At 37.4% G+C, this 17,278-nt stretch overlaps 2 protein-coding genes across 2 annotated transcripts in view; both read right to left on the reverse strand.

Annotated features, from left to right (window-relative positions):
- The window catches only part of ATP8A2 (ATPase phospholipid transporting 8A2), a 431,635-nt gene extending 418,901 nt beyond the window's left edge, over positions 1-12,734 (reverse strand). Inside the window, exons 1-5 of the mRNA XM_081299456.1 lie at positions 12,602-12,734; positions 10,247-10,316; positions 8,019-8,103; positions 6,965-7,104; positions 5,019-5,157 (exon numbers count right to left, since the gene is read on the reverse strand). Coding sequence (XP_081155582.1) covers positions 5,019-5,157; positions 6,965-7,104; positions 8,019-8,103; positions 10,247-10,316; positions 12,602-12,651 — 484 coding nt within the window. The 5' untranslated portion in view covers positions 12,652-12,734. The remainder of the gene's footprint in view (positions 1-5,018; positions 5,158-6,964; positions 7,105-8,018; positions 8,104-10,246; positions 10,317-12,601) is intronic.
- Positions 12,735-16,111: 3,377 nt separating this feature from the next.
- The window catches only part of LOC308642263 (phospholipid-transporting ATPase IB-like), a gene marked incomplete at its 3' end in the record, with an annotated part of 217,400 nt that continues 216,233 nt past the window's right edge, over positions 16,112-17,278 (reverse strand). The window contains exons 14-15 of the mRNA XM_081281107.1: positions 16,696-16,778; positions 16,112-16,117 (exon numbers count right to left, since the gene is read on the reverse strand). Coding sequence (XP_081137233.1) covers positions 16,112-16,117; positions 16,696-16,778 — 89 coding nt within the window. The remainder of the gene's footprint in view (positions 16,118-16,695; positions 16,779-17,278) is intronic.

The following is a 17,278-nucleotide window of genomic DNA, read 5'->3' on the forward strand; positions in this document are numbered from 1 at the left end:
TTCATCAATGAAACCACATCCATTGACATCTTCCTTCCAGACCCTCAGGCCCTTCTCAGAACCCTTGAAAAAAAGAACACGCTGCCTCCATCCTACCTCACACGTTCCTCTCCAAACTGAGCCATCCTTACCCATTTTATGCTTTTTAAAAAATTTTTGTTTATTTTTTTTTTAGAAAATTTTCAAGGCTCAAGTTTTAAAATTGTCTCAACTCTGAAGCCTTCCCTGGTCTTTTGTAACTCATACATTTTTCATTCTGGGAAGTGGATCTTGCATGCCATGGTTAAGTATTCTGACTTTAAGCATCTTCACACCTATGTGACCTATTCTAAATTACATCATTTCTCTGTGCTTCAATTTGATCTTTAGAGAGAGAATAATGTGTACCTCCATGGGCATTCAATCAGAGTCTTCTGTAAAGGACTTAAAACAGGATCTGGCACATTATAGATAACATCTACTAGTACCTATTATAAAAACCAGTTTTGCTTAATAGTCAAACTACACCATATTTTCCCATCTATTTCATTCTCTAATTTGTCTCCTAATTCACTCATGTCCCAGATGGGGTAAATAAATTCCCCAAGCCTATATTGGCAACAATGTTGCAATAAGTAATCAAGAGATATAGGTGTGAATTTTCTGTGCAGAATAATAGTAAGACTGAGAACACTGCTAGTGTTAAAGTTTCACCTGAGAATGGGGATTTGACTTTCTTTTAAGAAGCAAGGTAATAACAGGCTGAGTAAGCACCCTATTTACTCATTTTTCAAAAGTAAGCATCTAAAACAATCTATATGTAGACCATAACATCATAATTATATACATTCATAATAAAATTTATTCCAAAGAATTTTTTAAATATAAACACATAAGACCGTAAGAAATGTTTTAAAAGTATCAATTAATAGGCAATGAAATGCACGGACACTGGGAGAACTCAGAGGTCCAACTAAGAAATAGTTTGAGACAAAAGCTATTTCCAACTTAATGACTTTAAAGTGGAGTACATGCTAAGAATTCATTCTCACTCATCCCACATCCATTAGACAAAAGTTATAGACTCTGAAAACTCCCCATCTATTGTATGACTCCTCAATAGATGTCTTATCCAGTGGTAATAAGGAAATGACGACTATGTGATTCACAAAGGCCACATCTGAAAATTCACTTTAGAGTAGGGGATGCCAAATTTTTAAGCTAAAAAAGAAAATTGCCAACTCCCCCAAAACACAGCTAGTTAGCATAAATTCAAGCACAGCACTGCAGGATTCTGGCAACACGCCAGTTTCAAATAGTAAAACCCACAGGCAAGATGATAGTCGCCTGACAGTCTATCTACATAAAACTCATTGGCTCATTAGGGACACAAATATCCTGGAACTTAATTGGACTAATCATATTTATTTCCAAGGTACAAAGGAAAAGTTTCAATTTAAAAATGACTTCTCAAACTATGATTTATACACACAAGCATGCTAAAGAAGGCCAACAACCCCAAACACCAAACTTGTCTTATTATACAAGTGTCACCAGTTCTAAAGATGAACTTCTAGGACATGTGCTACTAAGAAAATGCTGCCAATTAAAAGGTTAAGCATCAACAATCACAAAACATCCCAATTTCAGAGACACTAGAATGTAAAAACAATGTGCACATGAAAATGAATGAAATAAAGTATGTCTTCCAACTCAAAGTTCAGAAAACAGTTTTTGCAAAAGCTATATGAAGCCCTTTAAATAAGCCCTGCACTAGAAATCATGAGTCCTGAGATCTAGTAAAGGTTGGACAACCTTATTCTAAAACTTTGAAATCTGAAATCTCCAAAATCGAATCAGGTTCAGATTCTAGAGCACTTTGGATGTCAAATTTTTGGATTAAGGATCCTCAACTGGTAACATCTATGCAAATATTCAAAAATCTGAAGAAGAAGAAAAAAGAAAAATCTGAAACACTTCTGGTTCCAAGCATTTGGGATAAGAGATGCTCAATATGTACTAGTTTGGTTTTTAAGTAGAGTATAACCTTGACAAACTGAATTGTTTCTGTGAGCTGTAACTGTTCACATGTAAAGACAAAACAGAGAGTTTTCAGAAACTCTTGAGGCAGCATGAACAGCATTAGCCACTCTTCCACTTTGCTCTCTTTCCCTAAGTTGTTCTGGAAATAGAAGTGTCAGATACTTGTTCTTCTCAACTACCTCATGGACACCCTAAAAGGCACATTTGATGCACTAAAATGTGCAATGTTATGGAAAACGGATCAATATGATTCATACTACTAAAGGCTGAAGGTCTATATGACTAAAAAACAGGCTTAAATCCCATCCTCCATCCGGAGCATGACCTCATGCTGCTGATAGCTGCCACCTGTGGTCTGACACTGATAGTCTAATGAAATGTCTAGACGTACATACTTTCTTGAGCCTTCTGCATCATTTGTAGGTTCAACAGATATCCTAAATGAGAAAAGACACTTAATCCCTCAACATCACCTTGGGTTACAAACTTGATTCTTGAAGGTGGAATAAAGAATAATTCAGACATGGCTCTTTCAAAGAAGACTAATTCCCTAGCTGTTAGAAACATACTGAGTAACTTCAAAGAAGAGTCTGAATGTGACTGATACACTAGATAAAACATGAGCATAGAAAACTCCCAGGATAAACAAGACTTTGGCAAAGTCATCTGCTTGTAAGTAGAAGACTTTATCTTCTAGTGGCCTAGAGGAATATTCACCAAGAAAGATCCATTAAGAAATATCTAATGAATGTGACTGCTTCTTGTACCAACAGTTATACACATCACTTCTTTGCAAAGTACAAAATAATAATTATTACTTTTAAAAGGTTGTTTGAATGGGTATTGATTATCTCATAAAGCTCAGAGATGCTCATCATGCAAAAGCAAAATTTTTCTTTGCAAGTAATAATCAAGTTTTACTTTCTTTCTGGCTGATTTTCATCCTTTGTTTTCATCATGTTTATTCCAAACTGAGCTAGACCCAAACAGGCTGGAGTGTAACAAAACAAACAAGCAAGGAAAGGAACCGTGTGCTCCCCAAGGACAGAGTGGCTGACAGGTGCACCACCAGCTTCTCACAGCATACACAATGAAGTGCTTAAGGAATTTAACTCTGAAGCTAAGGGAAAATACAGTTCATTGACCAAGCACAAAAAATAAAGATCTGGGAAATTAAGAAAATCTATCACTATTGCTCAATTTTAACTTGAGAGAATACACCCACCATTTTCATATCACTCTAAGAAGACAGAAAGCATAAGTATTTCAGGGCAGCACTCAACTTGACATGTCGTATATGAACAGGGTCCATGGATCAATAGCAGATGTTTCAGGACAAATTTATGTGGGAAATAATACATGAAGAGTAGATCTATATACACATTCAGAAAGACAGAAGCCAAAAAGCAAATGCATCAATCTTCACTTATGAAAATGTTACTGACACATCATCAAATAAGTGTTTTCTAATAGCAACAATGGGTCTGTACTGAAATACTATCATGCTCTTGTCCAAAATTATGCATTTGAATGACAACTAGCACAAACTCATGAATAAAGTCTATAGCTGATGCTTCCAAGACTGTTTATAAATTGCATATCACTCTCTTGTGACCTTAACTTCAGTTGTCTACTAACATAAATTGCATTTTATTAGCAAGATCCTTTGTAAGATATGATTAAATGACACATCTATTTAAACAAACAAAAGAATGAAACTCATCCCAGAGGGCAGGTATTGTATACAAACAAGGTTATGAGAGAGAGAGAGAGAGAGAGAGAGAGAGAGAGAGAGAGAGAGAGAGAGAGAGAGAAATTCTGATTCTAAAGAGCAGGTTTTAAGGAAAGAATCTCCGAATCTCCACTGGATTAAGTTGATAGTATTCCAAGGAGACTACTCTGTAAAGGACTACAGTTATATACATTCACAGGCTTCAGTAATTTTTTTTCCTAAACTAAGCAATGACATACAATCTGTTTCCATAAAGACATTGTAAGTTACATAATCATTATGTATTTATTTTATCACATATATACCAGGTCTTATTATACCATAATGGTGGCCAAATAATCAGATAACTTAAATATATTTCACACAATCAAAATTAAATTTTTAAGAAACTAGTAGCTTCAACTTCTTTTCAAGTTTAAAATGTGCTTCTTTAACAAAGTCATTCTGACTTAACCTACCCGTCTTCAACTTTCATCTCTGTGATGCTCACCAAGCAAGGAGGATGCCAGTCAAAATGGGAAAAGAAAGTCGTGATAAACCCAGAAAAATCCAGTGACTGGTGAAATCTTTAAAATTGGTCATGATTATAAAAATAATGCATATTTAAATCTAGTGAAAACATGTTCTCTTAGTGTTTCTGTTTTTGTCTTTTTTTAAGGAGCTAGGGATGAAACCCAGGGAGAGGTACTCTACCACTGAATTACATCCACAACCCTCTTAATTTTTTATTTTGAGACAGGGGCTAAGTTGAGGTCCTCCTGTCTTAGCCTGAGTCACTGGAATTACAGGCATGCACCACCACACCCACCTCTCTCAGTCTAAAATTTTGTGAAGAAAGAAATAAGAAATTCAAAGTTTTCAACTATATGAGTATGTTTGATTTTTTCAGAAAGCTATAAGAGTTTAAATGTTTATAATAAGTAGATAGTGCACCTAAAAACATTGGATTTGGGAAAACTTTCCCTGGCCCAGCAAACAAAGAGTCCTAGAAAACATCATCCACTGGGGCTGGGATTTTGGCTCAACAGTAGAGCACTCACCTAACACGTGCAGGGCCCTGGGCTGGATCCCCAGCACCACATAAAAATAAATGAGTGGAATAAAGGTATTGTGTCCAACTACAACTAAAAAAAAAAATATTTTTAAAAACGATTTTAAAAAATCACCCATCAATGCACTAAAGAAACACTTAGACATGTCTACAAAACACTAAAAAACATAATCCAAAAACCAGCATTGGAAAATTATTCTTAAAATTGATTACCTATATTAATTGCAGTTTCTTGTTTGTCTCCTGTCAATACCCATATTTTAATATCTGCCTTCAACAGAGTTGCTATGGTCTCTGGAACTCCGGCCTGAAGACGATCTTCTATGGCTGTGGCTCCAAGTAACAGTAAATCCTAGGTTGAAAAACATCTTCATTAAAGACTATTTCATGCTTAAGAGCAACATTAGTGACAAAACTCTGCCAAAAGAAAGACAACCTAAATGTTCAGAGACAGTTACTTAAATCCTTTACACTAAACCCATATTTGTAGATCACTGATACATATAGGTGTGGGGTATTTCCAACACAGGCAACCAGCACTTATCATTTATTTCTCGGCACATAGGCATTATAAAAGAAATCATCAAAGCACATGGGCGAGTCACCCTGAAGACACTAACAGTTCACAGGTTCTCTATTCTCACTCTGCTCCTGTGCCAAGTATCATGTTTTATTTAATATGTGAGATGAACCCATTCTAAATGGCATACTTTGTTGGAAGTGCCAGAATAAGAAACCTATAATACTAAGAATTCAACAGCTAGAGATGAAAATATCAAAGTATCTTAAGATTGCTGTCCCCTATAATCCTCTTCAAGAATCAACTCCCGCTGAGTATGAGTGTGGTTGTGTGATCTGTTGTTCACCACTTACTTGCCTCTGGTGAGTCTCTCCATAATATAGCACCTCAACCAGACTATGGAAAATCTACTACCTCATGAACATCTACCACGTTTCATACCATAGAGGCATGAAACCTATTTAATCACTTTTCTGATTCTAAAAGTAATTTTAGATATTTCTAGTATTAAATTATGTTTGACCTAAACTTCTCTCCATGTTTGGATTAGATAAAGCGTGGCCTAATGCAGCCTTAATACATAATGAAAGGCAAATTACCCTAATAGCCAAGCAACTGAGTCTTGGCCAATCACAGAAGGTGAACCTCCAGTCAATCAGGGGCTGAAACATGATCATATAAAGCAAATGACAACTGCCAAATGCTGCCACTCAGATTGATCCTGTATGTCATTTCCTTTCCTCTGGCGATAAATACAACCTACACATAGGATGGAGTAATCCATTTTGAACCATCCTCTTCCGGTAGTGCTGCTCTGTGCTAGAACTCTTTCCTGCTCTAGTAAACCTTGTTAAAGTTAATTCAGCTCAGATTTTGTTCATTTTTTGTACCAGTACACCAGGGCAAATGAACACTTGAATTCAGTTCTAGTCCTACTCAGATTCCACAAAATAATTTAATGTAAACAGCTTAATATAAAACTCAAAAGCTGAGTATAAAACAGCAAAGGAAAATATTAAAACCAAAAAGATGGAAAAAAGTGGAGGTGATGCCTTCGAAGCCATAGAAACTGGAAAATGGATGGCCCAAATGGTTGCTCAAACATAGAAAATGTTGAAACTTAGCTCCCAAGTGAATCCAAATAAGTAGAAAAATTATCTAATATCTTGGGATAAACTGAAAAAAAAACCCCAGCAACAACAAAAAATTAAAGTCATGAGCATGGAGTAGAAACAATAATGTATAAATGTTATTAAAACAAAGAAGTGTGAAATGTGTTCACATTTACAACATATAACCAGCCTAGAGAGTATTGTGATTGCTCATGTAACTCAAGAGGTTGAGCTAATCCATTAAACCTCATGTTAGGCAAACCCAGAAAGTCATTAATGCTATTTTTGACCTGGTATTTCTAAAGATATCACTAATACTTAGCTGAGGTGGCTAGGCCTTTGAGATAACCCATGAAAACTAAATGCTACTTTTGCTTCTTAAATGAAAAAAGTATTAAAAGCTGTCAGTTGGTTAAAACACAAGAAAAAAAATCACAATATAGCAAAAGATTCCTGCTTCAAAGACTTTGTTCAACAGTAGTTAAGTCCTTCATTGGGTAAATGAAGACCGTTCTCTATGTGGTTACCTTTTCAATGATCTCATAACACTCTTCTAATCGCTGAGCTCTGTCTTTCAATATGATGCTTGCTTCCTTATAGACTTCCAGCCACTCCTCATAATCATCCTCTGAGAGATCAGCATAGGCCACACAGAGAGTCCGCAAGCCTGCAAAACAGCTGCTGGTGAAGACCTCAAGAAGGGTCTTTTATCTGCTAGGGGACATCATGTGACTTCCTTTTACATAAGCATGCCCTCCCAAATAAAAGAAATCAGCTTCTTTTACAACCAATCAAATTTAAAAATCTGCACATCTTCAAAGAGAAATTTAAAAACTACCTTATTATACTGTAATGCAAACCATCTATTCTATAAGTTTGAGTGCATAAGAAGTAATAAGAATGAATTATCCACAGAAGAGGGACACAGGAGCTGTATATGATCCATGTTCCAGAGGCAAGAATCAGCAAGCAAAGAGGCAGGGAACTGGCTAAAATAACTATCCTAGATTGCAGTATGTGTGTTGGTTATAGAATCATTTCTAACTTTGTGCCAGGTGTGGGGCATATGTCTATAAGCCCAGAGACTTGGGAGGCTGAGGCAGGAGAATTGCAAGTTTGAGGCCAGTTTCAGCAACTTAGCAAGACCCTGTCTCATCTCAAAATTAAAAAAAAAAAAAAAGTTTTCAGTGAATTATTCCCTGAAGTCGTGGATAAGCCAGTGCCATAAGTATAAGAAGAGGACAGAGAAAGAAGCACATGAGTTTTCCTCAAAAGGGACTAACTACAAGACCATCCTACAGGTGAGTTAGCCCGTGTCTCCTGCTGTACTGCTAGTTACGAGTTGGCTGAGAATTGAATTTGGACTTTGCCACTTATTTGGTTGCTGCCATAGGCACAGAATGTGGAGATGAGAGGGGCAGGGGTAGGCACCTGAAGAATCTCCTCCTGTAAAGCAACCCAAGTACTGCTCAAAAAAAAGACATCTGTTTGGAATATGACTGCTTATCCAAGCATCAGCCAGGAATGCTTTAGAATACTGCTTCAGTGGTAAAAAAAATAACATTTCCAAATTTTGCTTACCTTCTGTGGCAAAATATTCCAGATGGCATAATGTTTCTTCCATGTATTCTGAGTCTTCTGAAAGTCTTTCAAAAATGACATTATCCTATAAAATAGGGAAACATTCATTGTGACTGGCAAACTCTTGTTCAGGAAGAGTCAACATGCTAAACATGGCTGGGTTTTATTAGTGTTTATCTAATGTGCACAAAAATACTTGAGTGGGCAAGTAAGAATAAAGTTCTTGGCCGGGCTTGGGCATGAGCTTTGGGGGAAAATGTTGGGTATGGATGTGTCCAAAAAAACCAAAATCTGTTATGCATCTTCAAAGTCAAACAAAAATACATTATGGAGGACCCTAGGAGCCAGGAGACTAATCAAGAATATAAGAGTACCTACTTGTATACACATTTGCAAAACTCACATCCTAAAGTGTATATAGATTAAGATCCCAAAGGCTTGAGACTGGAAGTATTTTGAATTTGGGATTTTGGAATGTTTGTGTATACATGAGATATCTCAGGGAAGAGACCCAACTCTAAAGATGAAATTTACTTGTGTCCACACACACACCTTACGCATACAGCCTGAAGGTAATTGTATACAGTACTTTTACTGTGCCTGTGTTTTGTCTGTGACTCATGATATGAGGTCAGGTGTGGTATTTTCCACTTGTGTCATATCAGTGCTCAAAAAGTTTTAGATATTAGAGTATTTTCGATTCAGGGTTTTCAGATGAGGGACGCTCAGCCTGTAATACCTTTAAAAAATGGAAACAATGCACAACCTGTTACCCAAGTACAACCTTGCTTGCTGACAACAGAGATGCTCCTAACCAGGGAAAGCACAACCCACAAAGCACCAAACCCAGTTCTGAGAAACACGTGGTTGGACATAGCTCATCTGTCCTGAATACCATAATAATCCATCAACTATGTTATTCATTGCATATAATCTCAGCATGCATTATTTTAAAGCTAGTTTGGTTTGGGGAGTGTTTTGGAAGAATTAAATTCTATAAAAAGAAAATGAATCTTTGCAGCATTTTCATATTTACACTATTGTGTATTTATACCTTCCTCCCTGCCAACTCATATTAATCAAGAACTTGCTGGGGTACTAAGAATACAACAGCAAAAAATAAACAAAGTTTAAAAAGAATATCATATAGCCAGGGACATGCCCTGTAATATCAGTGACTTAGAAGGATGAGGCAGGAAGATTGAAAGTTCAGTCATCCTCATGTAATTTAGTGAGACCCTGTCTCAAAATAAATAAATAAATAAATAAAAAGGGCTAGAGGTGTATTGGTAGAGCACCCTGGGTTCAATCTCCAGTAACTCCCCACAACCAAAATGAATATTTTGTAAGGACATAGCCTCAAAGACCTTAACTTAAATTACTGCTCTATAAAAGCAGAATTCTTTTATGGTTCCAGATATAATGCCTTCAGAAGTACCATGCATTACTCATCCTTAAAGAGCTCTAGTTATGGTGTACTTAAATAAAAATCACCTTTTGCCCCACAGTTGGTAAAAAAAAAAATAAAATAAAAAATTTTCAACAGACCACTAATCCTAGTATAGGATCATATTCTCAACATAGTTTTTTAAAAATAAGCATAACAATTCTTTCCCACAACCCACAAGACCACCATTTATCAGGGTGTAGTTTTACAAATAAAACTCAAAAGCAATAACATCTTTCCTTAGAGATAACACCTTTGAGTCTGGTTACTGGAAGGGAGCCAGGACAAAAAAACTGATCTATGAACCTGACCAAAAGGAACAATAAAAATGTGGCCAGATATGGACACTGCCCCTGTACCTACATAGCACTCTATGATAAATAAAAAATAAAATACAGTGGTTAAGAAGACTAGATGCTAGAAAACCAATATATAACAGAGTACTTGAAGATTCTCACAGATCACACAAATGATATTCAGAGAATCACAAAATGATGGTGGTGAAACTGGAATTGAATGTTTGCATGGTACACTCATTGAGTTGCTATTTCTGAAACCAAGTACTGCTAAAAGCAAGCTTTTCACTTGCCATTTTTGCAACATCTCCTTGAAGCATATTCGCTTCAGCAACCTTTTACTACTATGTCAAGTTCTTTACCTAGAAGAGTTTTCCAACTCTGGGCAAGCAATCAAGAAATCAGGAGGAGAGTAGTGAGAAGCCACAACTAACTAAGTGGTCACCAAGTATGCACTATCTGAGACCCTTACCAGCAATACTTACAGCCCCTTTACAGTAGAGTCGAAGTTGTCCTGATGGAGTTCGGACGATTACAGACATTCTTTTTCTGTCACTGTTAAGAATTAAAAAAAAAAAAAAAAAGATTGTCATTGTCCTGTTTTATAGGACCTATGTCCTATGACTGAACACCAATCAAAACAAAAGCTGGCAGCCCTAAAATTGACCAAGCTCCAATTTTCCATGCCTTTTTCCTCAAAATAGGACTTGCATTATATATCTCTTGCTCTTTTCATTTAAATCTAATGGATGTAAACCTATTTCCTGTCATGCCGAGAAAATTCACTAGCACTGCCATTTGAAGGAGAGGTAGAAAAGGAGAATTTGATCATGGATCCTGTGCATCTAACTGTCTCTGGCAATACTCTCTAAAAGTATTCTATTTCTACTTTACAGTTCAAAAATATCAAGTAAGCCTACTAAATAGCCAAGTGGAAGGTTCAATATAGATCAACTTAATTCAAAAGCTTCTCCATGTGTCTTCTTTTTAAGAGAAATGCAAAGAAATTACAAATTTATAGAATGATCCTGATTTGACACTACAGTACCCTTTCCCCCCCCTCTTCTCTCTGAAGCCTGGATACTTCCCTACACATCTCTCATCTCATGATCCATCCCCACTCACTTAGCTTCAATGCTTCCATTGCCTAAATTCCTCTTCTTTCTTCTCTCTACCCACCCTGGCAGTCTTGCCTCATCTCCCACTAACCCTCTCATAACCTACCAGGCTCCAAGCCCACAAGACTCACCACACTCCTTCCTGTACAGTCTGGTCCAAGCCCTTGCTAACACTCTATCCCTCTGAAATACACCCCAACTGGGCCCCAGATACCCATTTCTGCAGCCTTTCCACTTGGTGATTCCCACTGGAATCTAAGCTCCAAAAAATTGGAACTTTATCTCCACAGTCTCTTTCTGACCTAGATCTATATTCTCTCACAGCTACTTACAAGTTGAGCACTGTTGGCAAAGTTATCGGATTTGTGTTTAAGTTTCTCAATATATAAAGCAGATTACCACCAGTTACTCCAAAGGAGTATCACACAATTAAGTGGCATCAGGAAAAAGATGAGTCCATTAAAAAGAAACAGAACCACAAGTATAACCACAAATGATCTGTTTCCTCTTACTCCCCTGTAGTCTCTCGTAAATAGATCCTCATATCTCCTTCCCTATCTACCTGTTTTCATCTAACCCTCTTTTCTCTTGTCTTACTATTAACTGCTGGGCTTAGCTAACGCAGCCACAAAGCTTTACCATTACCAACAAGAAACTTCCAGGGGCACAAAAATGTCTAGAGAGACTTCCTGTACATCCCCAAACTCCACACACACATCTACATGAACTACAACTATTATGAGCCATCCTTCATCTCTCCCATTGCATATTCAATATCTGACCCACCAGTATTCAAGCTAGACATCCTAAAACTAAAGACTAGGCCTGGAAAATATTTTCTATAAAAAAATCAAACTTTATCCAATAGCTTATAAAGAAAACAGAGCAAATAATTTGTAAATCATTTACCAAAGATCATTGAAAAACCCATCAATTGCAAGAACAGGAAAAGACACTTTTGAGATTAGCAACAAAACCTTGCTCTTGTATTGACAGTTAAATATTAAAAAGTGAGAAAGAAACAAACATTAAGATATGGCTACTAAATTGGCCAAACTATATTGTTGTATTGTGTGCACATATGAATATGTAGTAATGAAGCCCTCTATTATGTACAATTATAATGCGCCAATTTTAAAAAGATGTGGTTTCTCATAACAAACTATGAATGTTCCAGGTGAACAAAAGAATACACAAAATATTCCTATGTCTTAAAGAAGCTACCCTGGGGAGGAAAGTTTTGGAATATGTACAGAAGAATGGTCCTGCCTGGACCAGGCCTCTGATGGGATGAACTGATCTGATCTGATCTGTCACCATTTGTCAGTTTCTGAGCTCTCTGGAGGAGTACTGGAGTGAAACAAGAGGTATGACCTCATGGGACCTGCGCAACGCCAGTGAAAATAACACCCTCTTCACTTGCTCCAAACACGCAGACATGTCTGCAGCTGCTGGTGCAAGAATACCAGGCTCGGGAAAGCTAAAGAGAAAGGAGGACATGGAAGCATAACATTTCTTTTGGATAAAAATAAAGCAAAAAAAAAAAAATCAGCTTCATTTTCTTTAATGAAACTCACAGATTCCATGAGGAAGAGGGTTCATGGAGGTATATTTGCCACATCAAAGAGTTAAAATAGCATACCATACAATCATGCAAACGTAGATGAGGTTGTCAAATATAAATAAAGTATTTTATTTCACGTGTATGAAAGACAGACATACCTGGAAAATTCTAGGACATGAAGGATTTCAAATGTCTTTTCCTCTCCCATCTACAGGGAAAAAAAAAAGGCTCTTAACTGCAAAGTATTAAAATCTCAAAGCAATTGTCCCCCAATCTCTCTCTCTCTCTCTCTCTCTCTCTCTCTCTCTCTCTCTCTCTCTCTCTCTCTCTCTCTCTCTCTCTCATACACACACACACACACACACACACACACACACACACACACACACCCCTATCCTCTAGCCCTGCAAAAGCCTTTGCAATCTGCACTGTTTTCTCTGAAATCTGGCAGAGTCATAGCTCCCTCTTCTGGTAAGAAGCTTCATTATCCTGCAGTTCACGGGCTTCACAGTGGGCTTGGTGCAGCCACTTCTAAGTCATGAAGATAAAAGACAAGCTGCACAGCACCTTGGGGCCAGTTTTGAATTCAGGATTTTACACATTTATAAAAATCTGTGCCTAGATCATTTACCATAACATCCGCAGCATGGTCTGAGATAGCATCCTATCATACAACACATCTGTTCTGTGCTACAAAATGTATGACTAATACTGAGTCGTGAAGACCCTAAATAAGCTCATGTCAGTTCTGAATAGGTTTTGCTGCCAAACAACTATTTCCAAAAATTAGGAAAATATGGCATTATGTAAAAATGTGGATGTGTAACTGATGTGATTCTGCAATCTGTATTTGGGATAAAAATGGGAATTCATAACCCACTTGAATCTAATGTATGAAATATGATATGTCAAGAGCTTTGTAATGTTTTGAACAACCAATTAAAAAAATTAGGAAAAACTTTAAAATTTCAGTGTTCTTAGATTTAAGCCTGCAGATAAGGGGTTATTAGTGTGTACCTGGTTTTAGGGAATTAATCAAACACCCTTTTTCTTTCTTCTTTTTTTTTTTTTTTTTGGTACTAGTGATTGAACAACCCAGGGGCACTTTACCACTGAGCCACATCCCTAGCCATTTCTTATGTTTTATTTAGCGACAGGATCTTGCTGACTTGCTTAGGGCCTCACTAAGTTGCTAAGGCTGGCTTTGAACTTGGGATCCTCCTGCCTCAGCCTCCCAAGCCACTGGGATTATAGGCATGTGCCACCACACCCAGCTCAAATAGCCTTTTTCCTTTGGATTCTTTCAAGTTAGAATTCACAATTTTTTCCATCTAAAAAAGGGCAGATTTTGTGACTGCCATTTTCAATTTTTTCATCTAATCTTCTATTCCCCCAACACATCACAGTAGAAACAGTGTGGCCTTTGGAGTCCAACAGATGTAAGTTTGAACCCAGTTTCTGCCACCAAGTGAGTGAATTTCTTGTGAATAGTGGCAACACTCTTTTCTTAGGCTTGAGGGAAATGGTCAATGAAGTAACATACAAATTTCCATGTCCATGACTAAGTAATCGCCATCTTCCTACCACAATTCTCAGCCTGTCTTGCTATATCCTAAAATATTCTAATTACCTCCTTAATCTAACCTTCATTAGTCTTCACTCACCCCTCTAAATCCACACTTCCCCGACCCCTCAACCTGTCCCAGTGCTCTCAGATCCCTATTCTCAAAGGCACCCTCTGCCACTATCCTGTCTCCCTGCCAGGAACTGCCTCCTCTGCACCACTGTTAACACCAACCACTGCCACATGCCACCCCTGTGCTCAGCTGTTACAGTGATGATCAGGAGGGACAAGTTGTGTAAATACCTGGTGGCTAATTGGACAATTTGTGGCTCACAAATATCTCAAAACTAATGGTTGAATGGAATTTTTTAGATGATTATTGTTTATAAGACCTAACTAATCAGGCAGTCTTTTTATTCCCAGAAATACAACCTTAGTCTGACATATATATATATATATATATATATATATATATATATATATATATATGAATGAATATGCCACAGTGAATCTGAACATCGTGTACATCCACAAGACTGGGGTCCTAATTAGAATAAGATATCCTCCATGTTTGTATAAATATATCAAAATAGACTCTACTATCATGTATAACTAAAAAGAACAAGAGGAAAAAAACTCAGTAAAATAACAAAGGATGCCAGGTGTGGTGGCACACTCCTGTAATCCCAGTGGTTCAGAAGGCTGAGGCGAAAGGATCGCAAGTTCAAGGCCAGCCTCAACAACCTAGTGAGGCCCTGAGTAAGACCCTGTCTCAAAATAAAAAAGTTAAAAAGGGCTGGGGATATGGCTCAGTGGTTAAGCACCCCTAGGTTCAATCCTCTGTACCAAAAATTAAAATAATAATAATAATAACAATAACAAAGGAATACCAACACAGCATCTATGATAACCGTGCCACAGGCTCTCTACTGCCCATGCTTATCTGGCACAGTGACACAGGCAGAAGCAGCTGTTCTACCTGCATTCCCATTCCCACTCACCCTTCCCATGTCCGTCCACCACATCATATCCTGTTTTCTCAATGCAGAAAGAAACATGAAAGAGTCCCCATACAACAGAAAATACTACAATTACGGTTAAAAGTTCTCTCAAACTGAAGGGAAAGACCTTGTTTAATTTTAAGTTACTGTAAAGGAAATTCTGTATTCAATCAGTACTTCACTTTTAATGACTGCATATTTCTGTAAACTAAATTCCCTCTGTGAATTAAAAGAAAAAAAAATAAATAAACATGATCTGATCTCTATATTCCAAAAGAAACTGAAGATGCTCCCCAAAGAGGCACTTTGTATAAGGTAGGGTATTTTGTAGATTTTTATATTTAAAAGTAAAAGAGACAAATGAACTACTGCCAACTCAGGAACAATATCAACTTATTATATTATTTGGAAGTGAACTTCAAGTGCATTAAGGCAGTCTTGGGATTTAAGGATGCATTAAGCCAAAATCTATAACAATCCATGAGATTTCCCCCAAACTGAGGGATGGGCAGAAGTGAGGGAAGGCAGTGACATCCAGAGAGTAGCACGGCCCTTCTCTCTGGTCATCACTAACATCGCTAGCACCTTGCCAGTCCCAACCATCATTTTTATCTGTTGCTCACCCAGAGTGTTCATACCTGATCTTATTCTTGATAAATGTCAAACATCCCTAATTCCAAAATCCAAAGGGCTCCAAAATTGAAAATGTTTTTAGCACCAATATGACATCAGCCATGGAAAATTCCACACATGACCTCATGTGACAGGTTGCAGTCAAAACACAGGTGTCATACAAAAGTACCTCGGGCTGTGTGAATAAGGTCTATATGAAACATAAATTTCAAGTTCAGATTTGGGTTCCATTTCAAATTATCATGATATGCAAATATTCCAAAATCTGAAACATCCAAAATCCAAAACACTATGGTCCCAAGCATTTTGGAAAAGGGATACTCAACTTGTAAAAAGCTTTTCCTATTGCTAAATTTCCCTCTTGCAACCCACAGGAAAGAAAATTCAAATCAGAAAAAAATACATAAATCCCTTGACTTCAGGGAATAGTCATATAGATAGAAGAGATGTTAACCTCTAACTCGCAGCCCTCACGGCTATGGAGAGGGAAGCCCAAAGAAGAGGGGGAAATTACTGCAATACAAAATAAAGGGGATAAGCAAATACAATCACATGACCACTTCAGTGTTTCAACTGAGCATTTCAAGTCTAATTTTTCATCAAAATAAAAACAGAAACTTAGCCATGAGATTCACCATAGACATACTATTTCAAGTAGAGAATCTTTTTTTTTTATTTTATTGTTGGTTGTTCAAAACATTACATAGTTCTTAATATACCATATTTCACAGATTGATTCAAGTGGGTTATGAACTCCCATTTTTACCCCGTATACAGATTGCTGTGTCACATCAGTTACATTTCCATTGATTTACAAATTGCCTTTCTAGTGACTGATGTATTCTGCTGTCTATCCCATTCTCCACTGTCCCCTCACCCCTCCCCTCCCCTCCCCTCCCCTTCTCTCTCTCCATCCCCTCTACTATAAATTGTTTCTTCCACTTATATAATTTTTCTCCTACTCCTCCTTTCCTCTTATATGTAATTGTGTATAACCCTGAGGCTCAGAATCTTAAAAACAGTGAACTGGAACATGCACAGGTATGTCCCTTACCGCTTCTATGATGACTGAGTATGGGGTTCTGGCTGTGAAGACAAAGCCCAGCTTCTTAGCTCCTTTCACCAAAGCAGCTTCATCTGTCAATAAGAAGTCAGTGAAATACTGACTAATCCTTCATGATAGAATTCTGGGAAGTACCATTTTTCAAATTACCCACCGTGGTTAGGGAGGCCTAGTGTTACCTGCGTGGTAGTAAAGGATTCAGAATAGGAGCACTTACTCCTGCTACCACCAGGGACCTGAAATGGGCACTTCAGTAGGATGGAAAGATGTGGCCCTAAAGTCAATTCACCAGAAGAGTGATTTACACTCCTGCTTTTCTTGGTTAGGATCAAGTTCTCTCTTATGGACGTAACTAATATTTCCAATGACTAAACATCTCCTCTGAGCAAAGTCGTGTTTTAGTTGTAGTTCTGTGGGATTCAGAGCACCAGGAAGTGGGCAAAGAGTAGCTGCTCCAATATATACCTTCCTCAGTAGTTGGAAAATCCACAAGGAAGGGAAGATGAGCAAAAAAAAAAAAAAAAAAAAAAACCAAAAAAAAAAAAACAAAAACCCATCCCTGTTCTCTCTTGAG

Source organism: Spermophilus citellus (assembly GCF_964194105.1).
Source record: "Spermophilus citellus genome assembly, chromosome: 1".
Taxonomy (NCBI): Eukaryota; Metazoa; Chordata; class Mammalia; order Rodentia; family Sciuridae; genus Spermophilus; species Spermophilus citellus.